Raw genomic sequence first — 25,270 nt, forward strand, 5'->3', positions numbered from 1 at the left:
CAAAAGAAGGCAGGTTTTAGAAATAAAAACTCAGAATTAGAAGAACTTTTATTGGGGGATAATAATAAAATAATCTCTAAAATGTATAAATTATTGTTAAAATGGTATACGGAAGATGGGACGCTAAAGGTCCAAATGGTAAAATGGGCAATAAATTGTAATAATGAGATTATGATGGATGCATGGGAACAGTTGTGGAAAAATACTCTAAAAATTTCAACGTGTACCAGTATTAAAGAGAATGGCTATAAAATGATATACAGATGGTATTTAACACCGAAAAAATTAGCCATTGCTAATAAGCAGCTATCCAACAAGTGTTGGAAATGTAAAGAGCATGAAGGTTCTCTATTTCATATGTGGTGGACTTGTGACAAGGCTAGAGACTTCTAGTCTAAAATATGTACTGAAATGTCTTTAATACTCCAAAATAATGTAGTTAAGAATCCAGAAATGTTATTGTTATCCTTGCATTTAGAAGACATTTTTAGAAGGGACAGAGTAATACTGTACTATATGATAACGGCGGCAAGAACTTTGTATGCACAATATTGGAAGAAAGAAGAAATACCAAGAACTGAAGAGTGGATACAAAAAGTGTTATATATGGCGGAAATGGACAAATTAACAAGGAAACAGAGAGCAAGATGCGAAGGAATTTTTTGAGGACTGGGGGAAATTGAAAAAATACTTAGAAAAAAGATGGGATGTTAAAGGACAATTATGGTCTTTTGAGTGTTATTAAGTAAGATAAGATATAGTGTAAATCTTTACCATTAAGTTTAAAATGACAACTAAGAGATAGCATTAGTAACAAGAAAGGAGGGGTTGAAGTGCTGTTGGAAGTCAATAGAGGATAGGGGGAGGGGAGGGGTGGGGAGCATATACTATATATAAATAGGGGATAATTAGTAAGTAAGATGTAATAACAGTATGTATGTTATGTTAACAATCCAATAACATAAAAAAAAGAAACCTATGCATCCAGCCTGTGGACCAAAGCTGAAAAATACACACTGCCCTAGTAACACAAAATGGTGACTGCATGAGTAATATGATCTACCTTGAATGTTACATAATTACATTACAGTCTACTCTTTCTGCATATCATGGCTGCTTGACCCTGCTCTTAGCTCCCCTCACCCCCCCCCACCACCAACTTTCTGCATACAAGGTTTGCACACTAAGGATTCTGTCACTACATCTGAAGACACCTGTTCTAATACATAAAACCTTATGTGGAAATAATTTTTTTCAGTCTTTAAACAAGGCTTGTTTATTTTCACAGAAGTGTAGAAGAGCCCTACATGGAAGCAGTTCAGAACTGCAAAAGGAGCCATACTGCTGTTGTTATTCAATTGCTTTAGTTAGCAAAAGAGAAAGATAATCCACTGGGTGATCTGGGCTACATTAACATGTTCTTCTAATTAAGGGATTTAACACATTCCTGATGTTTGTCTGGAGTTCCATTGAGTCTTTTCCATTCAATAATTTTTCCAAACCTGACTCATCAAGAGTACTGAGTGAAGAATTAGGAGAAATGAAAGAAAAAGCACAGTTGAATACAAAAAGCAAGAAATGATGGGAAATGAATGTGAAAAAAACCCACAAACAAAATGTCAGGGGGAATTAAGCTTTTTAAATTTTCATTTGGAAAGCAATTCTAGCTCTCAAGAAGATGTGGCAGGGTCTCCTGCCAATCCCTGTAGGTTTTTCTGTATGGCATTAAATTTAATGAAGTAACTAGCATAGGTGATGAAATAAACAAAAGTGTCAAGTTTGGGATAAAAAACACAAGTTACTAAGGATATGATCTAGTTAAGTTAAGTATTTTAAGCCCCAGTGATTTTAGTGAGAGAGTTAAACATGACATCTAATGGGATTTTAAGATCAATGGGACTTGAAAGTACTTTTGCTTGGATCATAACTTAAACAGTCAGCAAATCATCATCAATATATCTAATTCTCAACGCAGTCAAATCTGTCAATAAGTAAACCTGGAGATTGGCGCCGTGGAGACACAAGACAGATCTTTCTATAAACCTATGAAAAGTGCCAGGTTTGCAGAAAAATCTGAAATAGGGAGTTAACACCCTCCTGAATAAAAGAAGCCATGCGAAGGCGAAGACAGAACACCTGCACCGCAACCTATGATTTAAGGACCAGGATAAAAGGAGGACACTGAGCAGGGCTTGGCATGGAAGCAACCTAGCTCACCACTTCTAAAGAAGTTAAGAAACATAAATCACATTAACTATCATTAAAACCAATCTAAAAAAAAAAAACACCTTTCCTGTAACTCTTAAATCCACTGATTAACATTTGCTTTCACGACTTATAGTGCAGTTTTAAGCAGACTGACTTCATTGGATTTAGGTGTATCTCTGCTTAGGATTGCATAGTAAATCTATGCATAGATTTCATAGTAAAGCTGGTTTCTACTGAGTAATCAGCTAAAGGTTTCATTCTGAGCCTGCTCGCAGGGAGGGCGGAATAGAAATTTGAAATAAATAAATAAATATCCCATTAATGATTCCATTCTTGCAGCTCTAGAAATAACATACCATGAGTGGAAATGTGCTTTGGCTCAGTAACAGAGCACATATTTGCACACAGAAAGGTCCATTTCTATCCCCAGCATTTCCAAGTAAAGAGTCTCAGGTAGCAGGCATAAGGAAAGACTGCTTGAGAACCTAAAGAGCTACTGCCAGTCAGATAATGTAATGCTCAGTGGGCCAAGGGTATGACTTGGGTATAGAACAAGTATATATAGAATAATGTATGAAAGGTGGTAAATTCAAAGTAATTCCATGACTAGAGGCATTTTTATTTTCGATGATAAACATATAAACACTAAATATGCATTTCTACATTATTTCCTGCTTGTTCTTTTGTGATATCCCATATAGGTTAGAATTTTTTTTTAATTACCTACCGCTTAATTTCATCCTTGCTGGTGTCAAGGAAGTATCTCAACAAATGAAACTCTGCTCCACAAGACAGCAATATAAAGGTGTCTATATAATAAAACTGTGCTGATCTGATAGGTTTATGAAACATCTCCTTGCCCTGAAATTAAAAAAAAACATAGCTAACATTATGTATTGTGCAATTTTCAGTTACAAAATATATGGACTCACAGTTGTTCTGCTTTCCAAGTCCTGCCAGTTAAAATCACCTGCTTTTCTGACTAAACAGAAATTCTGAGGGCCAAGCTACACATGACGAATGACACTTGAACGGCAAGTGGATTGAGTGGAGGGCAAGTGAACAGGGAGAAATACACTTGCCATTCAAGTGTCATTCGTCATGTGTAGCTTGGCCCACAGTTACAAATCTCAGTTCATCCTAAATTCTTGACTGCTGTTTAATAGACTTACTGTCAGAATTATTCAAAAACCAAAGCCCTCAAAGATTAATTAATGACAAATGAGTCCAACCCTTAGCTCATTTGGAGCTAAGAGCATGTCACATTCCTGATGGTGTCATTCAGAGACCAATCAGATCTGGACATTCCCCTACCTCCTATAGGACCCCCTTCTGACAAATGTACCCTGCTGGTAGATGGAGAGCAGTGGAAGGAAAGTCCTCCAGCAACCCAGTCCTCAGGCTTCACACTTGGATGTTCCTTGACTGCTACCATGCAGTCAAGCACTGGTTCTGACAATGGGCTGAACCAAGAAACATTAGAAACTACTCTTCATGCTTCCCAGCAGCAAGGCAGAGACATCTAGGCCTTAGCCTGAGGTCTCCCTATCACCAGTCACCTTGCCAGAGCAAATTTGGAAACAGAGGGGGGCTTCTGGTGGGAAAGGCAGGCAAGGTGCTGATCGAAAGGCACTGAATCTCTAGGAGGTCTGTCAGGAACCATATGTGCATATGGCAGCTCAGAAACCATTCAGAGCAACAGAAGAACTTGGCTGGGATGGTGCTCTGTTCATAAAAGACTTAAATGAATTATAAGCAGCATGAGGTTCAGCCGCATCACTGTAAGAATTAAAACTGTCAGCAGACCCTGAAAATGTTTTGCTAAAAGGCTGATGAGTATTACATTCTGATATATAATCAAAATACATATAATTAGTGGATTATTTAGATACATGTGGCATAGAGAACAGTAGCCAAAATCTATCTATTCAGCATGAGCTATTTATTACCAGACATAAAGCAGGCTCTGCAGTGCTGACTGACCATATCCTTAGTGTTCTGTCTTCAGAAGACGAAACAAGCCAGTTCCTGTCATGGCTCCAGCCTACTGAATTAACAGCACCATCGTGCCCTAATAAACAGAACAAAACAAACATGCGCTGGGCAGGGGGAAAGTCTGTCAGAGATTTGATAAACAGCGCAATATTTTTATCCACCAACAACCCTGTCTACCAAAGACAACTTTTAAAAAAGGATTTGTTATAAACAAGCTTCAAGATAACAGATTAAAATCAGTAAACACCATTACTATTTTCCACCAACCAGAAAGGAGAAGAGTTCTTTGCTATTTACTAATTAATATCTTTTCTTTCTGCTGTAGTGGGTAGATCAGTTTAGGGAGGAGCAGCATCAGTGTGCAGACTGGTCTCCCTATTTAGAGTCAAAATCCTCAAGTTATTCAGATGTACTATTTGAAGGCCAACAATCAAAGAGATTGTTCTCAAAGCAGGAAGGGCAAAAAGGGGATTCAGTGGCATTTACCAGTGGGTTCTTTTTTAAAAAAAAGTGATATATAATTTCACTCCCAGTTTGAATTCCTCCTGACTTGAAAAGGTATCCTTTTAAGAGCTGCATCCTTTTTATATATAGTTTACATCAGTGTCCCCAACATGGTGACTATGGGCATCATGGTGCCCACCAACACCTTACCTGCTTCCTGCCAAGTGTTTGCAGTAAACGAGTAGAGCCAGATGTGGCTTTTGCATAGCACAGTTTCTGATTGACTATTAAAAATCTGATTGACTGTGCAGATTTAAAATAACATTGCTTTAGTGGCAGCCATCACCACAGTTTGGACTTGTTCTGTTTCTCACTCCTTTTCTCAGTGTATTTTTAAAAAAATTAATCCTCTTTTTCCTAACACATGAACTTTCTCTCATTCTGTGTGTGTGGTGTGGTGGGGGGCTCTGCCTCCTGTGGCAACCATTTTGTGGTTGTGCCTACCGTCCTGTGTCAGAATTCCAAATGTGACCACAGGCACTCAAAAAACTCTGGTCTTTTTAACTTGTTTTCCTTTCTAATGCCATTTTTCATTCTGTCAGTTCTGCTATATTACCATTTCTGTAACAGTGTATTATTGGCTTTTGAAAGTAATCTACCATGTTCCTTATATACTGAGAAATAAAAACCAAACTGGGTCTGCCTCCTATCCAGAGGTAGGTAGGGGGCCAGTATTGAAGAGACTCAGCAGCAAAAAAAAGAGCATGTTTTAACTGCAACATTCCCAGAATCTAAACATTCAGTACCATGCCAGAATGCATACAATATAGAATTGCATAAAATTTAGTCCTGAAACCATTGGGATACTTGGTTTTAATATGCATGAAAACTGGATTTAGAGGCTAGCATCAACGTGTTTTTTCCATTTATACAACTGCAATCTGTGCCAATTTGTATTGAATAAAGAAGTCTTACAAAGTAAACAGCTTTTCCTTTATCCTTTGGGAAGATTTCTCAAGCCAATAATACATGTGAGGGTTTGCCAATGTGTGGATCTGTTCTATGGGATCCGACAGCTGAAAAACTATGTTCCCAGTCTCACTTTTGAACATCTCCTAGAGGCTGGCACTTGGAGAAACAGACAAGAACAGTCTGAGGTTGCTTCCATATAGTAACAATTCCTCATGTACCTCTCATTGCTGTTGCAAATACAGAGGCACTTGCAGTGGCAACTGAACATTCACAAGGCAGATTTCTCCACACTTTCCATGCCTTACTGACCCCTGCAACTGCCATCCCCACTATCAGAAGGCTTAAAAAAATAGTACTTATTATATCACTATACCATTAAAACAATCTGTTAGTTCTTCTGAATTCCCAGCTTTTAAAAAAAAAAAAAGTCATTCTGTAGTCCATTTCATTTTGGTGATATAAGGAGAAAGGTACACACCTTATATCTCCACATCAGAAGGAACTAATAGTTTGTTATAACAATATAATGCTACAGTGATATATCAAATAGCAATATTTTTTTTAAAAAATGTTCTGGTGGAGTTGGGAAAAGTGTTGGCCGGGGCACCTATAACAAGGAAAAATCTCACTGGTGTGAGTGGAATCTTTAAAAATGCACACTTTTCCATCCACATGGCATGCAAAGGCATTTTGATTGTGATGTTTCTAAAAATGGGTACGGGAAAGATCACAGCAAAGCAGAGGAAAGCCTGCCAAGTGGACAATTAGGGGATAGTATTCTGTAGATGCTCAAAAAAGCCCTGTGCCAGTTTGGATGCCAAACCAGAGCAAAACCTCCATGTTGAAGCAATCTGAGTCTGCTCACTTGCCAGAAGTGCTGTTCTGCCTCAGTCCCAACCTGCCATTTGATTCTCTGTTGGTTGCTGTCTCCAGCCAAAGTGCTGGCCATTTCAGAAGTGTTTATACCTGTGCAGATGCTGTAAGCCAGACACCTACTTTTACTCTTGTTCACAGTAACAGTTGACTGAAATGCTTTAGTAATCATCTCTGAACACGCTATAATAATGCAGGTATCATGAATCAATAGTAGACCCAAAATTACATTTCCCATTGCTAGCTGGTTCAAAAGTTTAGCCAAATTAGCATACTATGCAAGGATCTGTTTTCTTACATGCCAGCTGAGAACCTTGCCTTTGTTTAAGATAAACCATTTTGCCCTGGTTATACAGAAGTCCTGTCCTGTGATATTGAACAATATTCTTTAATAGAGTGTACATTGAGGTTGAAAAACTGCTGTGAGGAGTAAGAAAAGGTTTCCTAGACTTTTAGTTCCTGTTTTTTTACCCAGAAATTTTTGAATGCCTGTATATATTTATGATGGGATGATAGCTACCCTAAACATGATGATGGTATAAAAAATGGTTAGCCTACTGATGTGTTTGAGTTAAAAATCAGCCCAGGACTGGGTCTGAGATTGAAGAACAAATTGGCTCTGCTATTTATTTCCCTGGATCTCTGACAAAGTATAAAAGATAAAGCAAAAAGTAGAGGATTTTTTGGAATTCATTTTTTAGCGTATTTATTTTATAAAGGTCTTTCCAGGAAAGATATCAGATTTGTTTGATGGTGTTTCTGGAAGCCATGATCTGAAAACTACTAGGGCATATTCCTCTTTCATTATTAAAAAAAGTGATTACAACACATATTGTTAGCAAAGACAGCCCTTTAAACTCACTTTACTATGATTATTCAAACATCTTCACTTTTCAGCCTGCAAACAAAGGCCAGAAATTCTTACCTACTGTAAACCATTGGCTGTTTAGCTCAACAACAGAAGCTTTCTTCTAACCCCAGTGTGGCATTATTATTAAAGGTTTATTCATTACGTCTGTATGAATCATTTCCAAGTTATGGTATAATAAACAAGAATATCTTTGTACAATGTCTTGGTTACTTACCTTTGAGAATTCTTTCACTGTAAAATTCTGAGTTACTTGGGGCCAAACTAGATCTTACATTTTTTTTAAGAGTCATGTCCAAGTTCTGCACATGGTAAAAGGGGGGGGGGGAGAATCTCCCCTCTAGTACTTCAGGATGCATAAATGGTGTGAAGAGGAGACAGCTGGAGCCCTTCCTCTCCTTACAACACAGTTCCGGCTGAATCAGGTGTAAAAATTTTTCCAATATTATATTTATGGAAGGCTGCACACAACCCTTTGGGTCCCAACAGATGTTTAGAACCATATACTCCAATCGATCTAGGGTACCATGCACCTATAGAAGCAGGTTTTATAAGTGCATATATCCCTAGCTGAGTGGAGCCCCACTTGTGCAAACTGGCACCAACTGTGTGTTTGCTCTTCCCAGTCCCACACCCTTTTAACTCCCTGTACCTCACCAAAGAGATGATCAGTGGGGTTTTACTCTTTTTAAAAGGGCTCCATATTTGAAGCATCAGGGTATGGCGTCATTTCCAAACATATACTCCCACAATCCCATCAAATGAAGGCATAAACAATAAGGCAAAAGAAACTTTAGTAAAAGAAACATCCCTGAAGTTCAAGACCATTGCAACCAAAACAAAAAGAGACCTGTTGCACCTTAAAGACCAACAGATTTATAGCAGCATAAGCGTTTATGAGCCAAAACACACTGCATCTGACAAAGTGGTTTGTGAAAGCTTAGGCTACAATAAATCTCTAGTCTTTAAAATGCCAGAAGACTGACTCTGTAAGCAAGACATCCATATTCGGTTGATGACAAAAAACCTGTACAGTCATATCATTGTATGATTTCAGATAATTACAAAAATCAGTGCAAATGCTAATTAAAATATCCACATTAAAATAATACATCAAGACATAAATATTGCCCTTATTTGATTCAACAGCTGTAGCTGCAATGAAATAATAGGCCCACATCAAGAAAGATAATTATAATAATAACACTAGCATTCGATTTATATACCACCCTTCAGGACAACTTAACGCCCACTCAGAGCGGTTTAGAAAGTATGTCATTATTATCACCACAACAAAACACCCTGTGAGGTGGGTGGAGCTGAGAGAGCTCCAGAGAACTGTGACTTGCCCAAGGTCACCCAGCTGGCTTCAAGTGGAGGAGTGGGGAATCAAACTCGGTTCTCCAGATGAGAGTCCCATGCTCTTAACCACTACACCAAACTACTGATTGCAAATATTATATTTATAACTGAATTGGAATTCTCATTAGAGGTGTGCACACACACACACCCCAAACTGGCTGATTCAGATCCTGATTTCAGGGAAACCAAAAAAATTCAGTATCCCTGAAATCCAGGTCAGATTCCCTGGTTAGAGAATCCTGAATTTATCTGTCCATTATACCCTATGGAAAAAACTGTCAGGAGGGCTGGGGGTGTGTGTTTGCATTTTTTGAGCAAACTCCACCAAATTTGCTGAGAACCTACTATTTATTGTCCATTAAATACCCCCCAACTTTCAGGAAAACTGGGCCCCAGGGTCCAATTCCATGGGCCCCTGGACAAGATGCCCATCCATTCTCCATTGTTTCCTATGAAAGAAACAAGGCTTTCTTGTTTCCAAGGCTTTCTAGGAAACTTTAAGCAAAGGCAACCCCTGGCAAAATGCCAGTCTCAAAATGCAAGTCTCACTTCCAATGCAAGCTGAATCAGCAAAGCCTAATAGAACTGACCTACAGCAAGGGAACCAATGTCAAACCAGAGAACTCCAATGTCAAACCAGAGAATCCTCCCAAAATGAAGCGGGGACAGGGGTGATGTTTGCTGGAGCCACGAAGTTTAAAAGGTGGCCATTGGTGGCTTGAAGGACTCTTCTGGAACTTAGGTGGGGGTGGAGGGGCGAGATGGAAATCCATCCACGCTGCCTGCTGCCTCCTGCCCCCTCCTAGCCTCATGTCGCTCTCCTGCTGTACTGCAAAGCTTACTTCTTTGTGCCACTTCTTGACTGCTGCTCTTCTGGCTGCCTGTTTTTTCTCTGTGAGGGCTGTGCAGTCAAATAAATTGGCCCATCACAGTTCAACTCACCGGATACAATCCAGGATTCTCCAAAGTTATCCAGTATAGCTGAATTATGCCGGATTGGCATAAATCTGGCTATTTTGCCCATTCACAAATCCTGGATTGCACACTTCTAATTCTCATCAGAAAACAGCTCAAGAAGAAATGAGCTTTGTTCTAAGAGACAGGTCTTATTTAACAATCACTTAATGTTTACAGTTTATACAACTGAAAAATTAACCAGTCAAATTAATGCTTAATTTAAATGGAATAACCTGTGAACAAATTCCAAACTGAAATATAGGATGTAACATCCTGTTTTCATAGCTTTGTAGATTTTATTTGGCAATATGAAAAAATTAAGTTATTTAAAGGTCTTAGTCTGCCCCCGAGTGGACATCCAAGGACATTTTAAATTAGAAATTGTGGTTTTTCATACACATGAAGCAGATACTCCATAAGTGAGCTAAAGCCCTTTTCTAGCATTCTTATATGAGATACAAACCAGGCAGATCAGTGAAAACCAAAGTACAGCACTGATACTTGGTAACTTACTAACAGCTACATTTGCCTTCAGGTGAAAGCTCATAAACCAAACCATAAAGCAAATGTTTGATCCATACATGACACGCAGAGGAAGAGATCTCCACTGCAGTCAATGAAGCCAATTAACTTCCTAACCCACCCCCAACAGGACACACAGTGCTCAGAGCCCTGAACACATGGGAATGGGAAGCTAAGAGTTTCTCTACACGAGACATCTGACATGTGAAGAACATGTCAGGAGATGCAATGGTAACTGGGAAGGGTGGTTTAAAAAGACAGTGCCTGTGTCTTTGCTATACACTGGAGCTGTTTTAAGGGACTGTGAAAAGTCAGAAGAGAAACTTCAGCCTGTGATAACCTCTCCAGATCCAAGCTGGCTCTGGAAGGCAGCTCCATCCCATTTCCATTCCTCACTACCCTCTGGTTGCACTCCCACACAGTTTTAGATTGAAGAGGTGACAGAGTCTTCAGGGAGGCGAGGATGAAATAAACCCTCTGAGGACGAATCTCCACTAGCTATTTTAAACTATGTTTCCCAGCTAACATTGTGTGTCCCTACACTTGACAAACACGCGCCAAGGCATCTTGTGTAGAGACTTTCAGACACAGAGCTATAGAGAATCTTTCTCTTGTTAAAAGACGAGTTGGATCACATTTTTGTTTCAAGTCTTACAAAATATAAAAATAAGCTGTCATGTTGAAGTCCACTACCTAGTTACCTTTGCTTAAGCGTGTTTTAATATACGAAGCTGACATACTGAAAGGATTAAAAAATCCAAGGTAGATCTGGGAGTTAGTAGATTAAAATGCAAACTGTCATTCTAGAATAGCTTCTTCTAGAGGAAGTATATAGGAGGACATCTACGAATTGAAAACATTAGAAGTGATTTACCTGAATAAACTGTTGGTGAGCCTGTAAGGGATGAGCTGAATGCCAGCAAAGTTTTGTCAGCTAAACCGCAAGCCAACAACTCTCCATTTCCTACAAAAGTAATTCATACAGTAACTGAATATACTAATTATAAGTATACTAAAAGACAAATTATGCTGTATGTCCTCAGGGCTTTTTTTCTGGGAAAAGAGGTGGTGGAACTCAGTGGTGAAACTCAGGGCCACACAATGACGTCACTTTGGGTCAGATGGAACAAGGGGGGGTTAAAGTTTAAATCGCCCTCGGCGAAAATGGTCACATGGCCAGTGGCCCTGCCCCCTGATCTCCAGACAGAGGGGAGTTTAGATTGCCCTCTGCGCTGCTTAGCGGCGTAGAGGGCAATCTAAACTCCCCTCTGTCTGGAGAGCAGGGGGCGGGGCCACCGGCCATGTGACTATTTTTAAGAGGTGCCGGAACTCCGTTCCACCGCGTTCCCGCTGAAAAAAAGCCCTGCATATCCCGCATTCAAGGCATAAGATATGCTTTAAATGGGGCAATATTGATTTAGTTTTAAAAATAATGTTGGTATTTCTTTAACCATGAAGATTCTGTGAAAGAGAAAAGGGTCAACACATCAGAAAATACGTTACTAAATATGGAAGGTGCAGATCCTATAAATAGGAAAAAAAACTAGTTCAAAAGCCTCTTCATCGTAGACCTATACAAAACACACTGGCTGATCTGATACTGATCTAAGTATATAGCAGCTCCAGGTGTTCAAGTGTCTGTACTTGTAAATTAGCAGCCTTGATAGCTGTGTGAGGGCAGAAAGACAGGTTAAAAATCTTGCTAATAATTATTAAATATCATACTAAACCACAGTTAACCCTAGATCAGGATAATAACCTAGTGGTCAAGTGGCACTCTGCTGGTTCAAATCCCACTTCTAGCATGAGCTCAGTAGGTGGCCTTTGGTAAGCCACTAGGGATGTGCAGTTCAGTTTGGAATTTAGACTAAAATACTGATTTTTTGCAGATTTGGTAAAATCCGGGTATTCTGAATCAAAAAGGATAGTTCGGATTGTTTTCTATGGGAAAATCACTCGGGGGGGGGGGCTATCCAGTGGATGGGGGGACATTTTTCAACCAAACATCACCACATTTGGCAAGACTGTCTGTCCTCTAAAGACACCCCCCCCCCAAGTTTCATGAATATTGGACCCTGGGGGCCAATTTTATGGGGCCCCAAAGATGACTCCGCCTACTCTCCATTATTCCCTATGGGGAAAAATGTCAGCCTTGCCTCAGTGTGTTAGTGCAACAGGAGTCAGTTTTGACTTTTTTCCCATAGAAAACAATGGAGTGGCTGGGGGTACCTTTCTAGGAGCCCAAAGAATTGTCCCCTGGGGTCCAATGTTCCTGAAACCTGAGAAGTCTTTAGAGGACAGTTAGGTGAAGGTCCCCAGCAAATTTGGTGGAGTTTGTGAAAAATGCCACCCCCAGCCCCTCTGGGATAGCCGCCAGATATTTTTCCCCATAGGAAAATAATGGAGAGTAGGTGGGGGCACCTTTGGGGGGCCTGTAAAATTGACCCCTGGGGTTCAATATTCATGAAACTTGGGGGTGGGGGTCTTTAGAGGACCATCAGAAGCAGGATCCCTCTAAATTTGGTGATATCTTATTGAAAAATGACACCATTCCAAGCCCAGCGAACAGCCCTCAGAGTGATTTTCCAATAGAAAACAACGGTAATTTTTTTCAAATGTAGCCAAACCAAATTAGAGAATCAATTTGAATTCAGGGAATGCTGAATTTTTTCCGTTTCAGTTAAAAAAAATCAGATTTACCAATTTGGGGTGGTGGTGCACACCCCTATAAGCCACTTCTTTTAGCCCCAGCTCTCCAGCTGTATTGTGAGTATAATAATAACACTGACTTTGTTCAGTACTCTGAGTGGAGCACTAATCTGTCTAGAAGAGTGGTATGTTGTTGTTGTTGTTATATCCTGGCTTCAGATTCTAGCTTGACAGGCTCTAACTAACCATAGTTAGTGGGGTGGCTTGCATTCTGACAATAGCACTAGCCATTAGAGGTGGGCATGAAACGAACCACAGAACAAAATTCCATATGGAATGGCCGGTTCATTTGCATCGAAACATGCGTTCCATGGGAACATGTTTTTTTGGAACAAATGAATTTTTCCAGCCGTTCCATGGCTGGTTTGGAGTTTCACAGACACCATGCCGGTTTCAGCCCATCGGCTGAACCCAGGACAGGGTCTGTGAAACTGACAGCCCCTTTCTCCTGCCACTCTTGCAGCAGGAGAAAGAGGCTGTCAGTTTCACAGACTTTGCGCTGGGTTCAGCTGTGGGGTCTATGAACCTGACAGCCTCTTTTCCTGCTGCCCAGGCTGTCAGTTTTACAGACCCCACACCGGTTCCAGCGCAGGGGCTATGAAACTGACAGCCCCTTTCTCCTGCCGCTCTGGTAGCAGGAGAAAGAGGCTGTCAGTTTCACAGACCCAGTGCTGGAACCAGCGCAGGGTCTTTGAAACTGACAGCCCCTTTCTCCTGCTGCCTGGGCTGTCAGTTTTACAGACCCTGCATTAGTTCCAGCGCGGGGTCTGTGAAATTGACAGCCCGGGCAGCAGGAAAACAGGCTGTCAGTTTCACAGACCCTGTGGCTGAACCCAGTGCAGGGTCTGTGAAACTGACAGCCCCGTTCTCCTGCTGCCCGGGCAGCAGAAGAAATGGGCTGTCTGTTTCAAACACCCCACACTGGCTTCAGCAGCTGGTGCAAGGCGGTTGAAATGCCACGAAACCACGAACCATGAACTGGGAAAAGGTCAGAAGTTCGTGGTTCGAGGTTCCATGGAATGCTATGAATCACGAATCACGTGGTTTGTTTTTTGGGGGGTTCGTACCCATGTCTACTACCCATAGTTAGTTTAATTCAACCATGGTTTCTAATGACATCTGAACTGTCTCTGAACTTAACTCTTTGCCTAAAAACTCCATAAACAAAAATAAAAAGTAACTATTTTAAAAATAGAATATACTTGAAGCATTCAAAGGAAATCTGATCTGAATTGTTTATTGTTTTTATTATAAATGTTTTAATAATCTGTAATTGATTATCATCACTCTCTATTCTCTTACAGAGATTCTGGCAAAATAAAAATCTGTATCAGATCAATAAAGTGACCTATGCTTGTATAGTGATCTCAATTATTTACGTAATGACAGCTCAGAAGTTTATAGAGAGGGGGTCAACCACGACAATTTCAGAACACTACTTAAGATAGAGAGCCTGTAGGTTTAATATTTTGAAAGGCCATTGACCTCCTTCCCCCCAGCATCCTGCAGTTAATTAAAAAATGAGGCCTACAGCTTTGCACAACCCGCCCCACCCCCCAGGCCTGGCTGTGGACAGAAAGGAATTGATTGTAATCAGTTGAAGGGAAATAAATGAACTTTCTATTCTTCTTGGTAGAAGAAAGCAAAAGAATGAATCATGGGAGTTCTTTGCCGATTTCCATATATTACTTTGAGAGGATCTACCGTAAGTTCCCTTAGTGGAACTAACAGATTCTTCTTTGAAAGGCCCCCAACTGAAATGATTCACACAGGGACATGTCTACAGAAAAGGAGGGAAAAGGTAATAAGGGGAATGGAAAACTGTCGGAAGTCAAAAGGGTGGGGGAAAGGGTGGGGGGGTATTACAATATGATGGAAAGTTAACCGTGTATGTTTTTATATTTGTATAATGATCCATCCAATAAAATTTTTAAAAAAAAGAAAAGGAGGGAAAAGTGAAATAAAGGAGTGATGGAATGTATTCTTCCTGTGTGCCACCTGAGCAGTAACCTATCCAGAGCTTCATTGTTATGCAGTCCGGATTTAAATATGATGTTTGGTAAGGAACATATACCCATGTGTCTAATATCCAATTTAACTGGGTCATCAGTGAACACACCAGTAAGGGTACCCATTCAGGTCACAGACCCCTGGGGTGTTTATAGTGCACACACTGGTGAGCTGATTAGGGTTGCCAGGTCCCCCTGTCAACCAGTGGGAGGTTGGGGTAGGTAGGTACTCACTGTCTTCCTGTTTTTCTATGTTTGGGACTGATTCTTAAAGAACTGTCCCTGGCTTAATGCTGTTACTTCTGGGTCATGACAAAGAAATGTTGTCGGCTGAAGCAGGTGTTGACCCATTTCCCCAGCTTGCCTCCGCCTATACATGCCTATTCTTATGCCTGCCTCCTCCTGCCAATCAGCTGACAATCAGCAGGCAGAGGCAGGAATTACTGGGAGATTGCCCACCATTGGTGGGCACCTAGCAAGACTACAGCCGATCCAATCTGAACAAGATACTGACTCCATGGAATCCAATACAGGTAAGGGTTTTTTAAATACACACCTTACATCACATTTTAATTCATCATCAAAAAAAGATGTGGAAGTGGTTGACTGAATTGATACAAGGAACACTTTGCTCATTAACAGCGCAATACTATACAGAGTACTTCAGTCTAAGCCCATTAAAATTAATGGTCACAGACTGGAGTAACTGCATAGGTTTGAAATAGATGTCCAAAATCAAAGGAATCTTGCTAGTTGGCTGTCCATCAGCTATCGGCTTCAATTCACGTAGAAGTCCTGCATGGCCTTGGACCCTCATATCTGCAGGGCCGCCTCTCCTCCTATGTTCCACTATGGCAGCTCCACTATTCTGTAGGAGCCACCTCCTTGCAAACAAGCAAGATCAACAACTGCCTGTACATGTCCTGTCTCTGTTGGGGTACCCACTTCAGGGAATAGCCTGCCAGATGAGGTCAGGAAAGGTCCCCCTGGCATTCCACAAACTATGCAAAACTGAATTATTCAGGAGGGCTTTTAACAAAGGTAATGGGGCTTTACTATAACAAAATGGTGCAGAAGGAAAAGGACTATGGAATAATACCATTATGAACAGGACATATACATAGTGGTATACATATCACCCTGCACCTATCACCCTGTTGACATTTCATTGGTTTTGACTGATTTAATATCATATTTCTTTATTTTATCTACAGTCTGTATCATGCCTAATATACTATGCTCACTTAGATTTTAGTAATCCTAGTCCTAGTACAGTCTTCATTCAACGTCTCCTCACATTAAAGACTTCTCACTCTGGGAGGAGGGGCTAAAGAGCCACCATCCAAGTAACTGCCATTTTACCATTAGAGGTTGATTTTTTGGATATATTTATGATTGTTGTTTTTATTTTGTAAGCCGTATTGTGCTATAAAGCAGAAAGACAGCTAATAAATATTTTAAATAAATAAAATATTGATTGTATCAACCTACACTGTGCTTATTAGGTGTCTACATATGGAATGTTATTAATTTACACTGTACAATTCACTTTAGAATCTGAGAAATACAGTAAAATAAATATGTGAATTGTTGCTCTCTTTCCTGTTGAGCCCCGCATGAATTGGTTTTTAACATCTGAAAATTATCAGCATCTAACTCACAATACATTGACAAATGGGTTTTACAATACCTGAGTACTGAATACAGCATATAGAAGTTGGTTTATCAGCTGCAGTAATATGCCTTTCAGATTTGGTTGGAGGAGAATTTGCCAATGGATATTCTTCTTTATTTTTTCTTCAAGAATAAAGAAACAGTATGGGAAAAGTGAAAGGATAAAATAATAGATAATGCTTGCTAAAACTGATATTAGAAATAAAAGGACAGTAAATACTTCCTCCACAAGTTATATGTGGCTGAAACAGGCACCTCCTTTTTTCCCTTACGTTATAATTGCTGAAAGGTTTGTTGACTATGTATTAAAGCTATCTGTCTGTACTCTCTCCAACAAAGTGTCTGAGGGATTCACATACAAAAAAGAATCACAAAATCATCACACAGCCAATTTGTAAAATTGCAGGACAATACTAAAATAGAAAAGAGTCCAGTAGCACCTTTAAGACTAACCAACTTTTACTGAAGCATAAGCTTTTGAGAATCACAGTTCTCTTCATCAGATGCATCTGACAAAGAGAAAAACAGGGTTTCTCACCTGTAACTGTTGATCGTCGAGTCTCTTCTGTGCAGCCCCACATTTGGCCTGCGCCTGCGCAGTCCCAATGTGGGGCTGCACAGAAGGACGAAGACGATCTGTGATTCTCGAATGCTTATGCTACAGTAAAGTTGGTTAGTCTTAGAGATGCTACTGGACTCTTTTCTATTTTGCTACTACAGACTAACACGGCTAACTCCTCTGGATCCAGGACAATACTATGATTGTTTATCTGTCTTAAATACCTTAAATACCAGTCTTACTTACTGTTTGCAACTTCTCTTGCATTTTGATGCAGAACTGTTTTGCTGGGTAGTAGTCCTTGAAGAAAACATGGTCATTCTAAGGGTAAAGTAAGAGCACTACTATAGATGACAGATATTACATAGAAGCTGCCTAATTGAAAAACAGAATATCCAATCTACACACATCAATTACATTCAACAGACATAAAAATAACATAATATCTCAAAGGAGCTGAAACTATTAAAGGTCTCTGTCAGGCTTCAGCATGGGCACGGCGGTGCAGAGCGCCAGTGGGCCTGAACCACAGCTCCCAGGGGTGGACAGGGAAAGCCCAAGTTCCAGCTCTGTGGAAGGAGGGGACGTATACATCACCCTTGCTCCCTCTCTATCACTTGCAGGCCTGCTCAACCTGTCAGAGTCCTTGCAGCCTCCTCTTACTCCCAGCCTTCCAAGATTTCCACCCTCCTTGCTTCCTCCTTGCTCACTCTTCCTTCTCTCCTTCATCTCTCTAGTCCTTCCTTCCTTCCTCCCCCAACCTCCTCCTCGCTCCAATACAACCCACCCCACCCTCTGGGTAGACTTCCCTTATATCCCTTCACCCATTCCTGGCTCCACCTGCCAGCCATGCCCCCAGAACTCTAGCCATGGCCCAGGCTGTCCTAGGCAGCCACACCTGGGGTTGCTCTGCTGGCTGCTCTGGCCAGCCACACCTGTGCCTCCTTTGCTGGCTGCCAGGCTTTCTTTGCTGATTGCCCCAGGCAGCCCCACCTGAGGTTGCCTTGCTCCCAGCCTCACCTTGTCCTTGCTACTCCCTTCTAGCCTGCTTGCAGGTTGGGGCGTGGCCCTGTGCTGCCCTTCCTCCCCTGCTGGTAAGGTTGCTGGCTGGCTGGCTGATGGCTGGCTGTCCCTGCTTCCTATGCCTTCTTCCTCTGGCCTGGTCCCTTCCCTGCTGTTCTCACTCTCCCTGCCTGGGTGAGGCTAGCTGGCTTCCACCTGGCTTCCACCTACCCCACCCGACCCTTTGCGGCTTGGGTGCTTCTCCCCCCCCTCTGTTGCTGGCCTGTTCGGGAGCTGGGTGACGGTTGAGTGGCTGGGTAGCTGTCTCCTGGCTGCCTCCCATCCCCTCCTCCCAGTAAGTCCAGGGGCTGAGCCTCAGACCCCGGACAGTCTCATAACTTTATTTCCTTGGCTATATGTCATGCCTGTCTGAAAGGCAGTGTTACGTGTTCTTTAAATAAAGAAAAATAAAGAAGAAAGTATAACAAAAATGTTTGAATTATATGAATGACTCAGTACAAGAACATCACAAAATCTAATTATACAGACAAGCAGGTTATCATCAGAAATGCAGCCAGAGTTGTGTATATGCAATGAATCTACAGGGATGCAGAAAAAGAACAGAATGTGATAATGAACACAGAATTAATCTTTCCAAGAATCTTAACTTTAATTTAAAAAAATGGTCTAGCTTTTATAGCTGTGAAAGTATATTAAAAGAACATGGGCAATGCATGCAAAATATCTCAGAAACAAGAGAAAATATTTGATAAGATTTCCAGCAATTGAGGTTGTCTTCAATGTTTTGCACAGCATGGCTTTGACTAACAAAACAAGATCAAATTATGCAAAGCAGTAAATACTATAGATAAAATTATACAGACATGTTCAGTTTGCACAATTTATACAGTAGCAGAATTCAATATTTTTAGCTCAGAACGTGGATCACCTGTGCTCAGAATTTCAGTTTAGCTTGGAGTATATATACCCCGTGAAACAACTACTTAATATTTTGACACTCTGCAAATTGTTATAGAACAGGTACCAGTTTCCTAAACTTTTCCAAACCTTTCTTATCACCTTAGCTCTTCACAGTCCCTAACTAGTATACTGTATTCTTTAGTATTCCAACAACTTGACAGTATATTGTCCATATGCCAAGCATGCTGTAATAGTCACCCTTTTTGTACTTACTGATTTGTACTTACTGTGGCATTGACGTGTAACCAGATGACTTAATTTTGTTGTGGAAAACCAGTGGCTTGTCTTTTATTGTGCTCTTTATACCTGTGATTTTTAAAGTCAGCAGTTATAATGAAAAAGGAACAGTACTTATTAACAGAAAAAGTGTTTTTCACAACCACATTGTTATAGATCTCTGTTTTGGATGTTAGTCGCTCTCCATTTTTAAAATTCTTTTACTATCAAAATATTCATTACTTTATGATGGCGCTATGCCTCTTAACTACTCTTTAATTGGATACAACTTTTATCAGAAATATCTTTCTATACATTGTTACACTGTTACAGACACAGGCAGCATACACTCTACACTAGATATCAAAGACAGTACTCCTGATTTCCATGAGTTCAGTGATGCATATTATAGTTCCCATACACATATCTTTGCAGACACAGAACTTTTGTCTCCAAAGAGAGACTGGGACAACTCCTTGCAGGCAGCAGAATTCTATGTGCACTTTTGAGTCCCCACATTCATAAGGGCCAGGAGCAGTGCCAGGGTTTTCAGCGCCCACAGCCAGCTGGTGGGTTGGGTGTGCACGTGCACCAGCCTGCATGATGACATCACATGTGACATCATCACGGGTGCACGCGAGAGCTGGCCCGATTGCTGCGGCGGGTGGCTGGGACGGCACGCAGGTGGCCTCCCAGCTCTCCCACTCGGTTGCCCTGCGCGACCACAGACGCCTGCCTGAGGCTGCTGCGCCCAACCGGGGGCATGTGCTGGTGGTGGCAGCAGCAGCGTGGGGTGAGAGGGCTGGGAGGCTGCAGCTCCGTGGCGCCCGCGCTCCTGCCCCCAGCGCCTCCTCCAGCACCCCCTCTGGCACCCCGCGACCTGAGGCAACCGCCTACCTGGCCTCAGTGGGCGCGCCGGCCCTGATAAGGGCCAAGATGGATCAGGGGCCACAGTATGAGTCTTTGTGTCAACTTCCATGCATGCAGGTTCTGATTAAATTAATTGGGCTTATTTCCAAGTATACATTTTAGTATCATGGTAGAAATTTTGCTTCAAGAAAACCAAATGATGGACAGCTCATTTTTTCACTTTAGGCATGCATAAGAAATTATTTACTTCTGCTCATAGAGATAACATAAATTAATATATCAGATAGAAAGGTCAAAGGTGAGTTCTTTGATTAGAAGAAGTATATATAGCAATACACTCTAAAACAAGTGTTATGGAAAAATCAGAAACAATGGCATCTTGAGGAAGAAGTTTAAAGAATTAGCCTCTCTTCATTCTGGTTCATGTATTTATGACTATTTTTAAAAGGAGAGGGGGAGGAATAACCCCATCCTACACCCAGTCCAGAGAAAAGAAAGTGTAAGTATATGAAACAAGTAGAGATGAAAACCAATATATATAGGGCAGGCTACAAAATCCTTTAAAAAATAATATATGAAGTAAAAACAGCTTACCAACTTACCTTTTCTACTGACAACTTTATTTTTTTCTTTCTTCACATACAAGGGAGAGGTTGGCAGGAGAGCACAACTAAATCAATAAATTAGTACACATAATTATACATATTGGTAAGGAATTCTCATTGCTGCTAATCAGCCATTTATTAGAGAGCAGTTACAGAGACTTCAACAGTATTTTCTCTCAACCAATGGTTTGAAAACTGTAGTCTATGTTAGATATCTGATCCCACATTCACTGATATTACAACACCTGCCTTCACATATGCATTTCAAAAAATACAAAAATAAAAAGATACACTACTTCACACAAATATACTGATAATTTTTAAATTATATTTTTTGTTATTTACATTTAAGTTTGAAAAATAGTGCAACAAAGCAGTTAAGAGACTGCAGCTCTGAACAAGAAATTCATTTATATAAAATTCACTTCAGTCACAATGTAGAGGGCCTAACTACATGTTATGTTCTCCACATAGCTGGAGGTGGGAGGCTGCAGAGAGGAAAGAGAACTGGGAGAAATCACCCCCTTCTTTTTCTTTCATCAGTAGAGTTTCCATTGGTGAAAAAAACACCGCTGCTACAAGAGCAAGGTGGGCAATATCACTCGACTCCTCTTCTTCATTGCAGTCCTCTAGGACTAAATTTGTTTGTCCACTCTGTGATTCCAGAATCAATTATCTGTAGGTCCCAGGGATTGTTAGGGGAATGGTGTATTAGGAAAAATCTGCACAAGTGCTTCCACTGGTGAATAACTGGATCCACCTATACAGTTTTCCCAGGAGAGCTTCCCCTCATATCCTATCATGATGTATGCCCAAGTTAGGACAGCAAGGACATGAAGATACTTGTGGAGCAAACTGCTACAGGTGTAAGCAATTGGCTCTGGCCTCTACCATATTTAATATACAGGCCTAGGATATAAAATCATAGGACCCCTGGATTAAATGCAGCTTGATCTGCAGCAAGGGGAATTCCAGCCAGCTGGGCGAAGAGAGTTGCTAAGACCCGCCCGGGAGTTCAGGCATGAAAGGAACGTTCATGCTGAATGCACAGGACTGAGGTGATTTGATGTATTGCTTTCCCAGCTACAGATATGAGCTGTGATAAGAACAAGACTTTTTGAATCACCCCACTTAGCACATTCCGACACCCTCCTTCCATGATGAAATCCCCACCCTATAATCAAGGATCAATCAACCAGCCCCGATAAGTTTATTTTTCTCTGGGAGCCTATATTTCTCATAACAAAATTCATCAATTCAGCTCTGGGAGATTCATTAACAAACTGCTCCTTTTGTGAGGCAGCAGGAGAGATTTTACATTTCCTTTCACACACCCCAGCAGCACCAATCTAAGAGTAATCAAACCTTTGTAATTCCCAGAGACTGACCTTTAGGGTCTTTGTTCTGCTGGCTGAGGGGGCTCCCCAGCCTCAGGACACGTTTTGCCCTATAAGAACCAGGGTTCTTGCCCCATTCAAACTGTGCATGCTGTACCTCCAGATCTGAGTGTTGTACCCTTGGGGTCACTTCCCTAAGCCTCTCTCTCCTGGCTGAGAACGCAGGATGTTTTAAGCTACTCTCTTTCTCCGTGAACCACGCTGTTCTTCCGATCGGTAAATATACTTCTCCTCCCTTCACTCTATTCCAACTTCTGCCTAGCTTCCTAGAACTCTGTGTGTGTGTAACCATTTTATTACTGCTCTTGTGCGTGTGCATTTTCCTCTTTTAATAAAACATTACTCTTTGAACCTAAAAGCACCAGTCTCGTCTACTTCCTTGAGAAAAGGACCCCGTAAACATTGGTGGAGTTTATCCTGCAGTTACCCCTGTTGCATGGCCGTCTTCCTTGCCGCTAATCCCCCCCCCACACACACACACACTTTCTTATTCACAAGGAGACCAATTCAGGTAACATATGTATATGGAATCCTATTCCACCAGAGATTTGCAAAGGTTTCTGGCTCTTTTGGAAACAACACAAAATCATAACATAAAGATAATTTCTGATAGCCAAGTGTAAGTCCATAAAGAGGTAGACAGGTATATATTAATCCCCTCTCCTTCACATATTATACAAAAAGTTCATAGGAAAGTTTTTCTGCCTCACTGTGTACCAATGTTTTAAGCCTCAGCTTAGGCATTGTGAAACCTCATCGCATTTTTATTTTCCAGCACTACACCTCCCATGCTGACAGCAGAAAAGATGTAAAAGCGAGAAACAGTGATTCTAGATTGACTGCTTGATAAGTGGTGATATCGTAAATTTATGGGTGCCACTTTAAAGACTTTGAGGGTTCTATTCAGCTTAAATTGGCAGGTGAAATATCAAGAATTCTCTTCCCACCCAGCATGCAACCTCCTCAAATTCTGCTCGTGACAGAATTTGGCAAAATACATGGGGTACGGTTTAGCATTTGTCATGTTTGCACCAGATGCTTTAACTCTTTTAAGCCGACTTTAAATTGAAGCTGCGGTGTTAACAAATACAAATAAAGCAAAACAGACTCAACTTCAATGAAATGATTCTGTACCTGGCAACAACTGAAAGACCTTTCTCCTTTCCACTTACAAGAAGCTTGCTGTGCTGAGATCTCAACAGGGCGACAACATTAATCTCCAGCAAGGCAACTGTATTCTCAAACATTGAAGTTAGCAAACAGAAAACCTGCAGAGAGACATCCATGAAATATTTCAAAACAAAACTGTCCCATGATACTTAATGAATATCAACAAAAGTTAAACCTGAGAGCTTCTTGTTACCACTCTAACACTCTCTTGAGCTGACTTAGAAATAAACTTGCATTTGAAAATCCAGAGTGCTAGTATTCATGTCATCACATCTCCCAAGTAAAGATGCATACCTAATTGTAACTTTGCTTGTAACTCCCAGCCACACAACCAAAGAGGCAAAAAGTTGCTGTGCAGTCTTGTTTCTGGCTGCATCCTTGGTTTTTAGCAAAGGTAGCATCATAGCAAGGAAGAGAAAGGGACACAGTTCCGTGTTTGAGAATATGTTTCATGTGGCTCAAGCTCTGCATTTTATCTGCAACTTGAGACGAAATACTATGAGTAAAAAGGTTGCAAAAGATTTCTGCTTTAGATCGAGAAAAACTGTAGCCTGACAGAGCCAATAAACTAGCACTATAAATCTTTCCTATATTTTCCCTCTTGGCTTATGGTGATAAAACATGATAGTATCACCTAACAGTGTTAGATGTACCAAGATTATGTTGTAAAGGTTCAAACAGACAAAACTGCTGTGTTTTTTTAAAAAATTGTTTTAATGTGTACTCACCTTACCGCTAACTACCTTCTTCATTAAAGCACATGATCCAGTAAAATGAATGCTGAGGGCACTGTAATCTTTATAGGCACAAAAATAAAGTAAAATAAAAACATAATTTTATAAAACAGAAAACCATCCAATCAAATACTGTCCAGTCAATCTTTATTACGGTCATAGACCACAAAATAATAGCATACAACCTACAGTCAGGGTAAGTCATATTATTTACAAATCTAATTCACTAAAATTTCAGGGTACAGATTCTTAAATATTTAAAACCTTAAAACCTGAGTGTCTAAGACCAAATTATTAAATATTTAAATCCTTAACATTATAAAATATTTAAATATTTCCCCCTGTAAAATACTTCCTAATCCGTATGTCTTGCACAGCAAAATTTGCCACCTTTAATGTAATTTCATGGTCCTTATCAGCTCAATCAAATACTGGTTCTAATTGGTTCTTCGTATGAGTTTTAAATCAATATAGTGCCATTCAGCAAAATTACTGTCAATTTTAGAAGTTATGAGTGAAAAATATTCCCAAATTTCTAGGGCAATAATCACAAATAAATGAGATGGAAGTTGTACTTGTTAATAGACTGCACATTTCTTAATTCGGTAGAAACAAGAAAGACAGATAGATTAAAAGAATTTTTCAATAGAAGCCTTGACTTTATATATAATAGTTGTTAATCACATTAAATTGTTGTAAACATACAATCATACCTTTATAATGTAAAACAGCTTCCACCTCAAAAGTTGCCAGATTAATTATAAATAAACCACTCGAAGTTCCTATCCACAAGCATCGGGTATTCTCTGAAGAAAAACTAGAATAAAACAGCAAGAAAGAGGATTTCCTTTTTAAAAGTCCTTAAAGCATCAGCGATACAATGAAGCACATTCAAATTCCACAGCCTTGATCCAGCAAACCCTGATGAAATGAATTATAAATTGTAGAGGCACAAACTGGTGCTCTTCCATACAGTTAGGATCCATGAATATTCTCCAACAGACGGACAAACCTCAGTTTAAAGAGAAAGGTGGTGACTGGTGAGGCAATAGTGATGCAAAGGAAAGCCAAGGGGAAGAAACAAGATGGTGAACTGTCAACTTGTTTAAAGGCAACACAGGTAAATCAAACTTGTTCTTGATC

General features: G+C 40.5%; 1 protein-coding gene across 1 annotated transcript in view; it reads right to left on the reverse strand.

Moving 5' to 3' along the window:
* Window positions 1-25,270, reverse strand: part of WDR27 (WD repeat domain 27) — a 141,635-nt gene that overhangs the window by 89,540 nt on the left and 26,825 nt on the right. Inside the window, exons 10-19 of the mRNA XM_054970165.1 lie at window positions 24,841-24,944; window positions 24,122-24,189; window positions 23,358-23,491; window positions 20,824-20,891; window positions 19,363-19,441; window positions 17,399-17,473; window positions 16,610-16,716; window positions 11,076-11,165; window positions 4,158-4,279; window positions 2,936-3,069 (exon numbers count right to left, since the gene is read on the reverse strand). Of these exons, the coding sequence (XP_054826140.1) occupies window positions 2,936-3,069; window positions 4,158-4,279; window positions 11,076-11,165; window positions 16,610-16,716; window positions 17,399-17,473; window positions 19,363-19,441; window positions 20,824-20,891; window positions 23,358-23,491; window positions 24,122-24,189; window positions 24,841-24,944 (981 nt within the window). The remainder of the gene's footprint in view (window positions 1-2,935; window positions 3,070-4,157; window positions 4,280-11,075; window positions 11,166-16,609; window positions 16,717-17,398; window positions 17,474-19,362; window positions 19,442-20,823; window positions 20,892-23,357; window positions 23,492-24,121; window positions 24,190-24,840; window positions 24,945-25,270) is intronic.

This window comes from Eublepharis macularius, chromosome 1, assembly GCF_028583425.1.
Source record: "Eublepharis macularius isolate TG4126 chromosome 1, MPM_Emac_v1.0, whole genome shotgun sequence".
Lineage (NCBI taxonomy): Eukaryota > Metazoa > Chordata > Lepidosauria > Squamata > Eublepharidae > Eublepharis > Eublepharis macularius.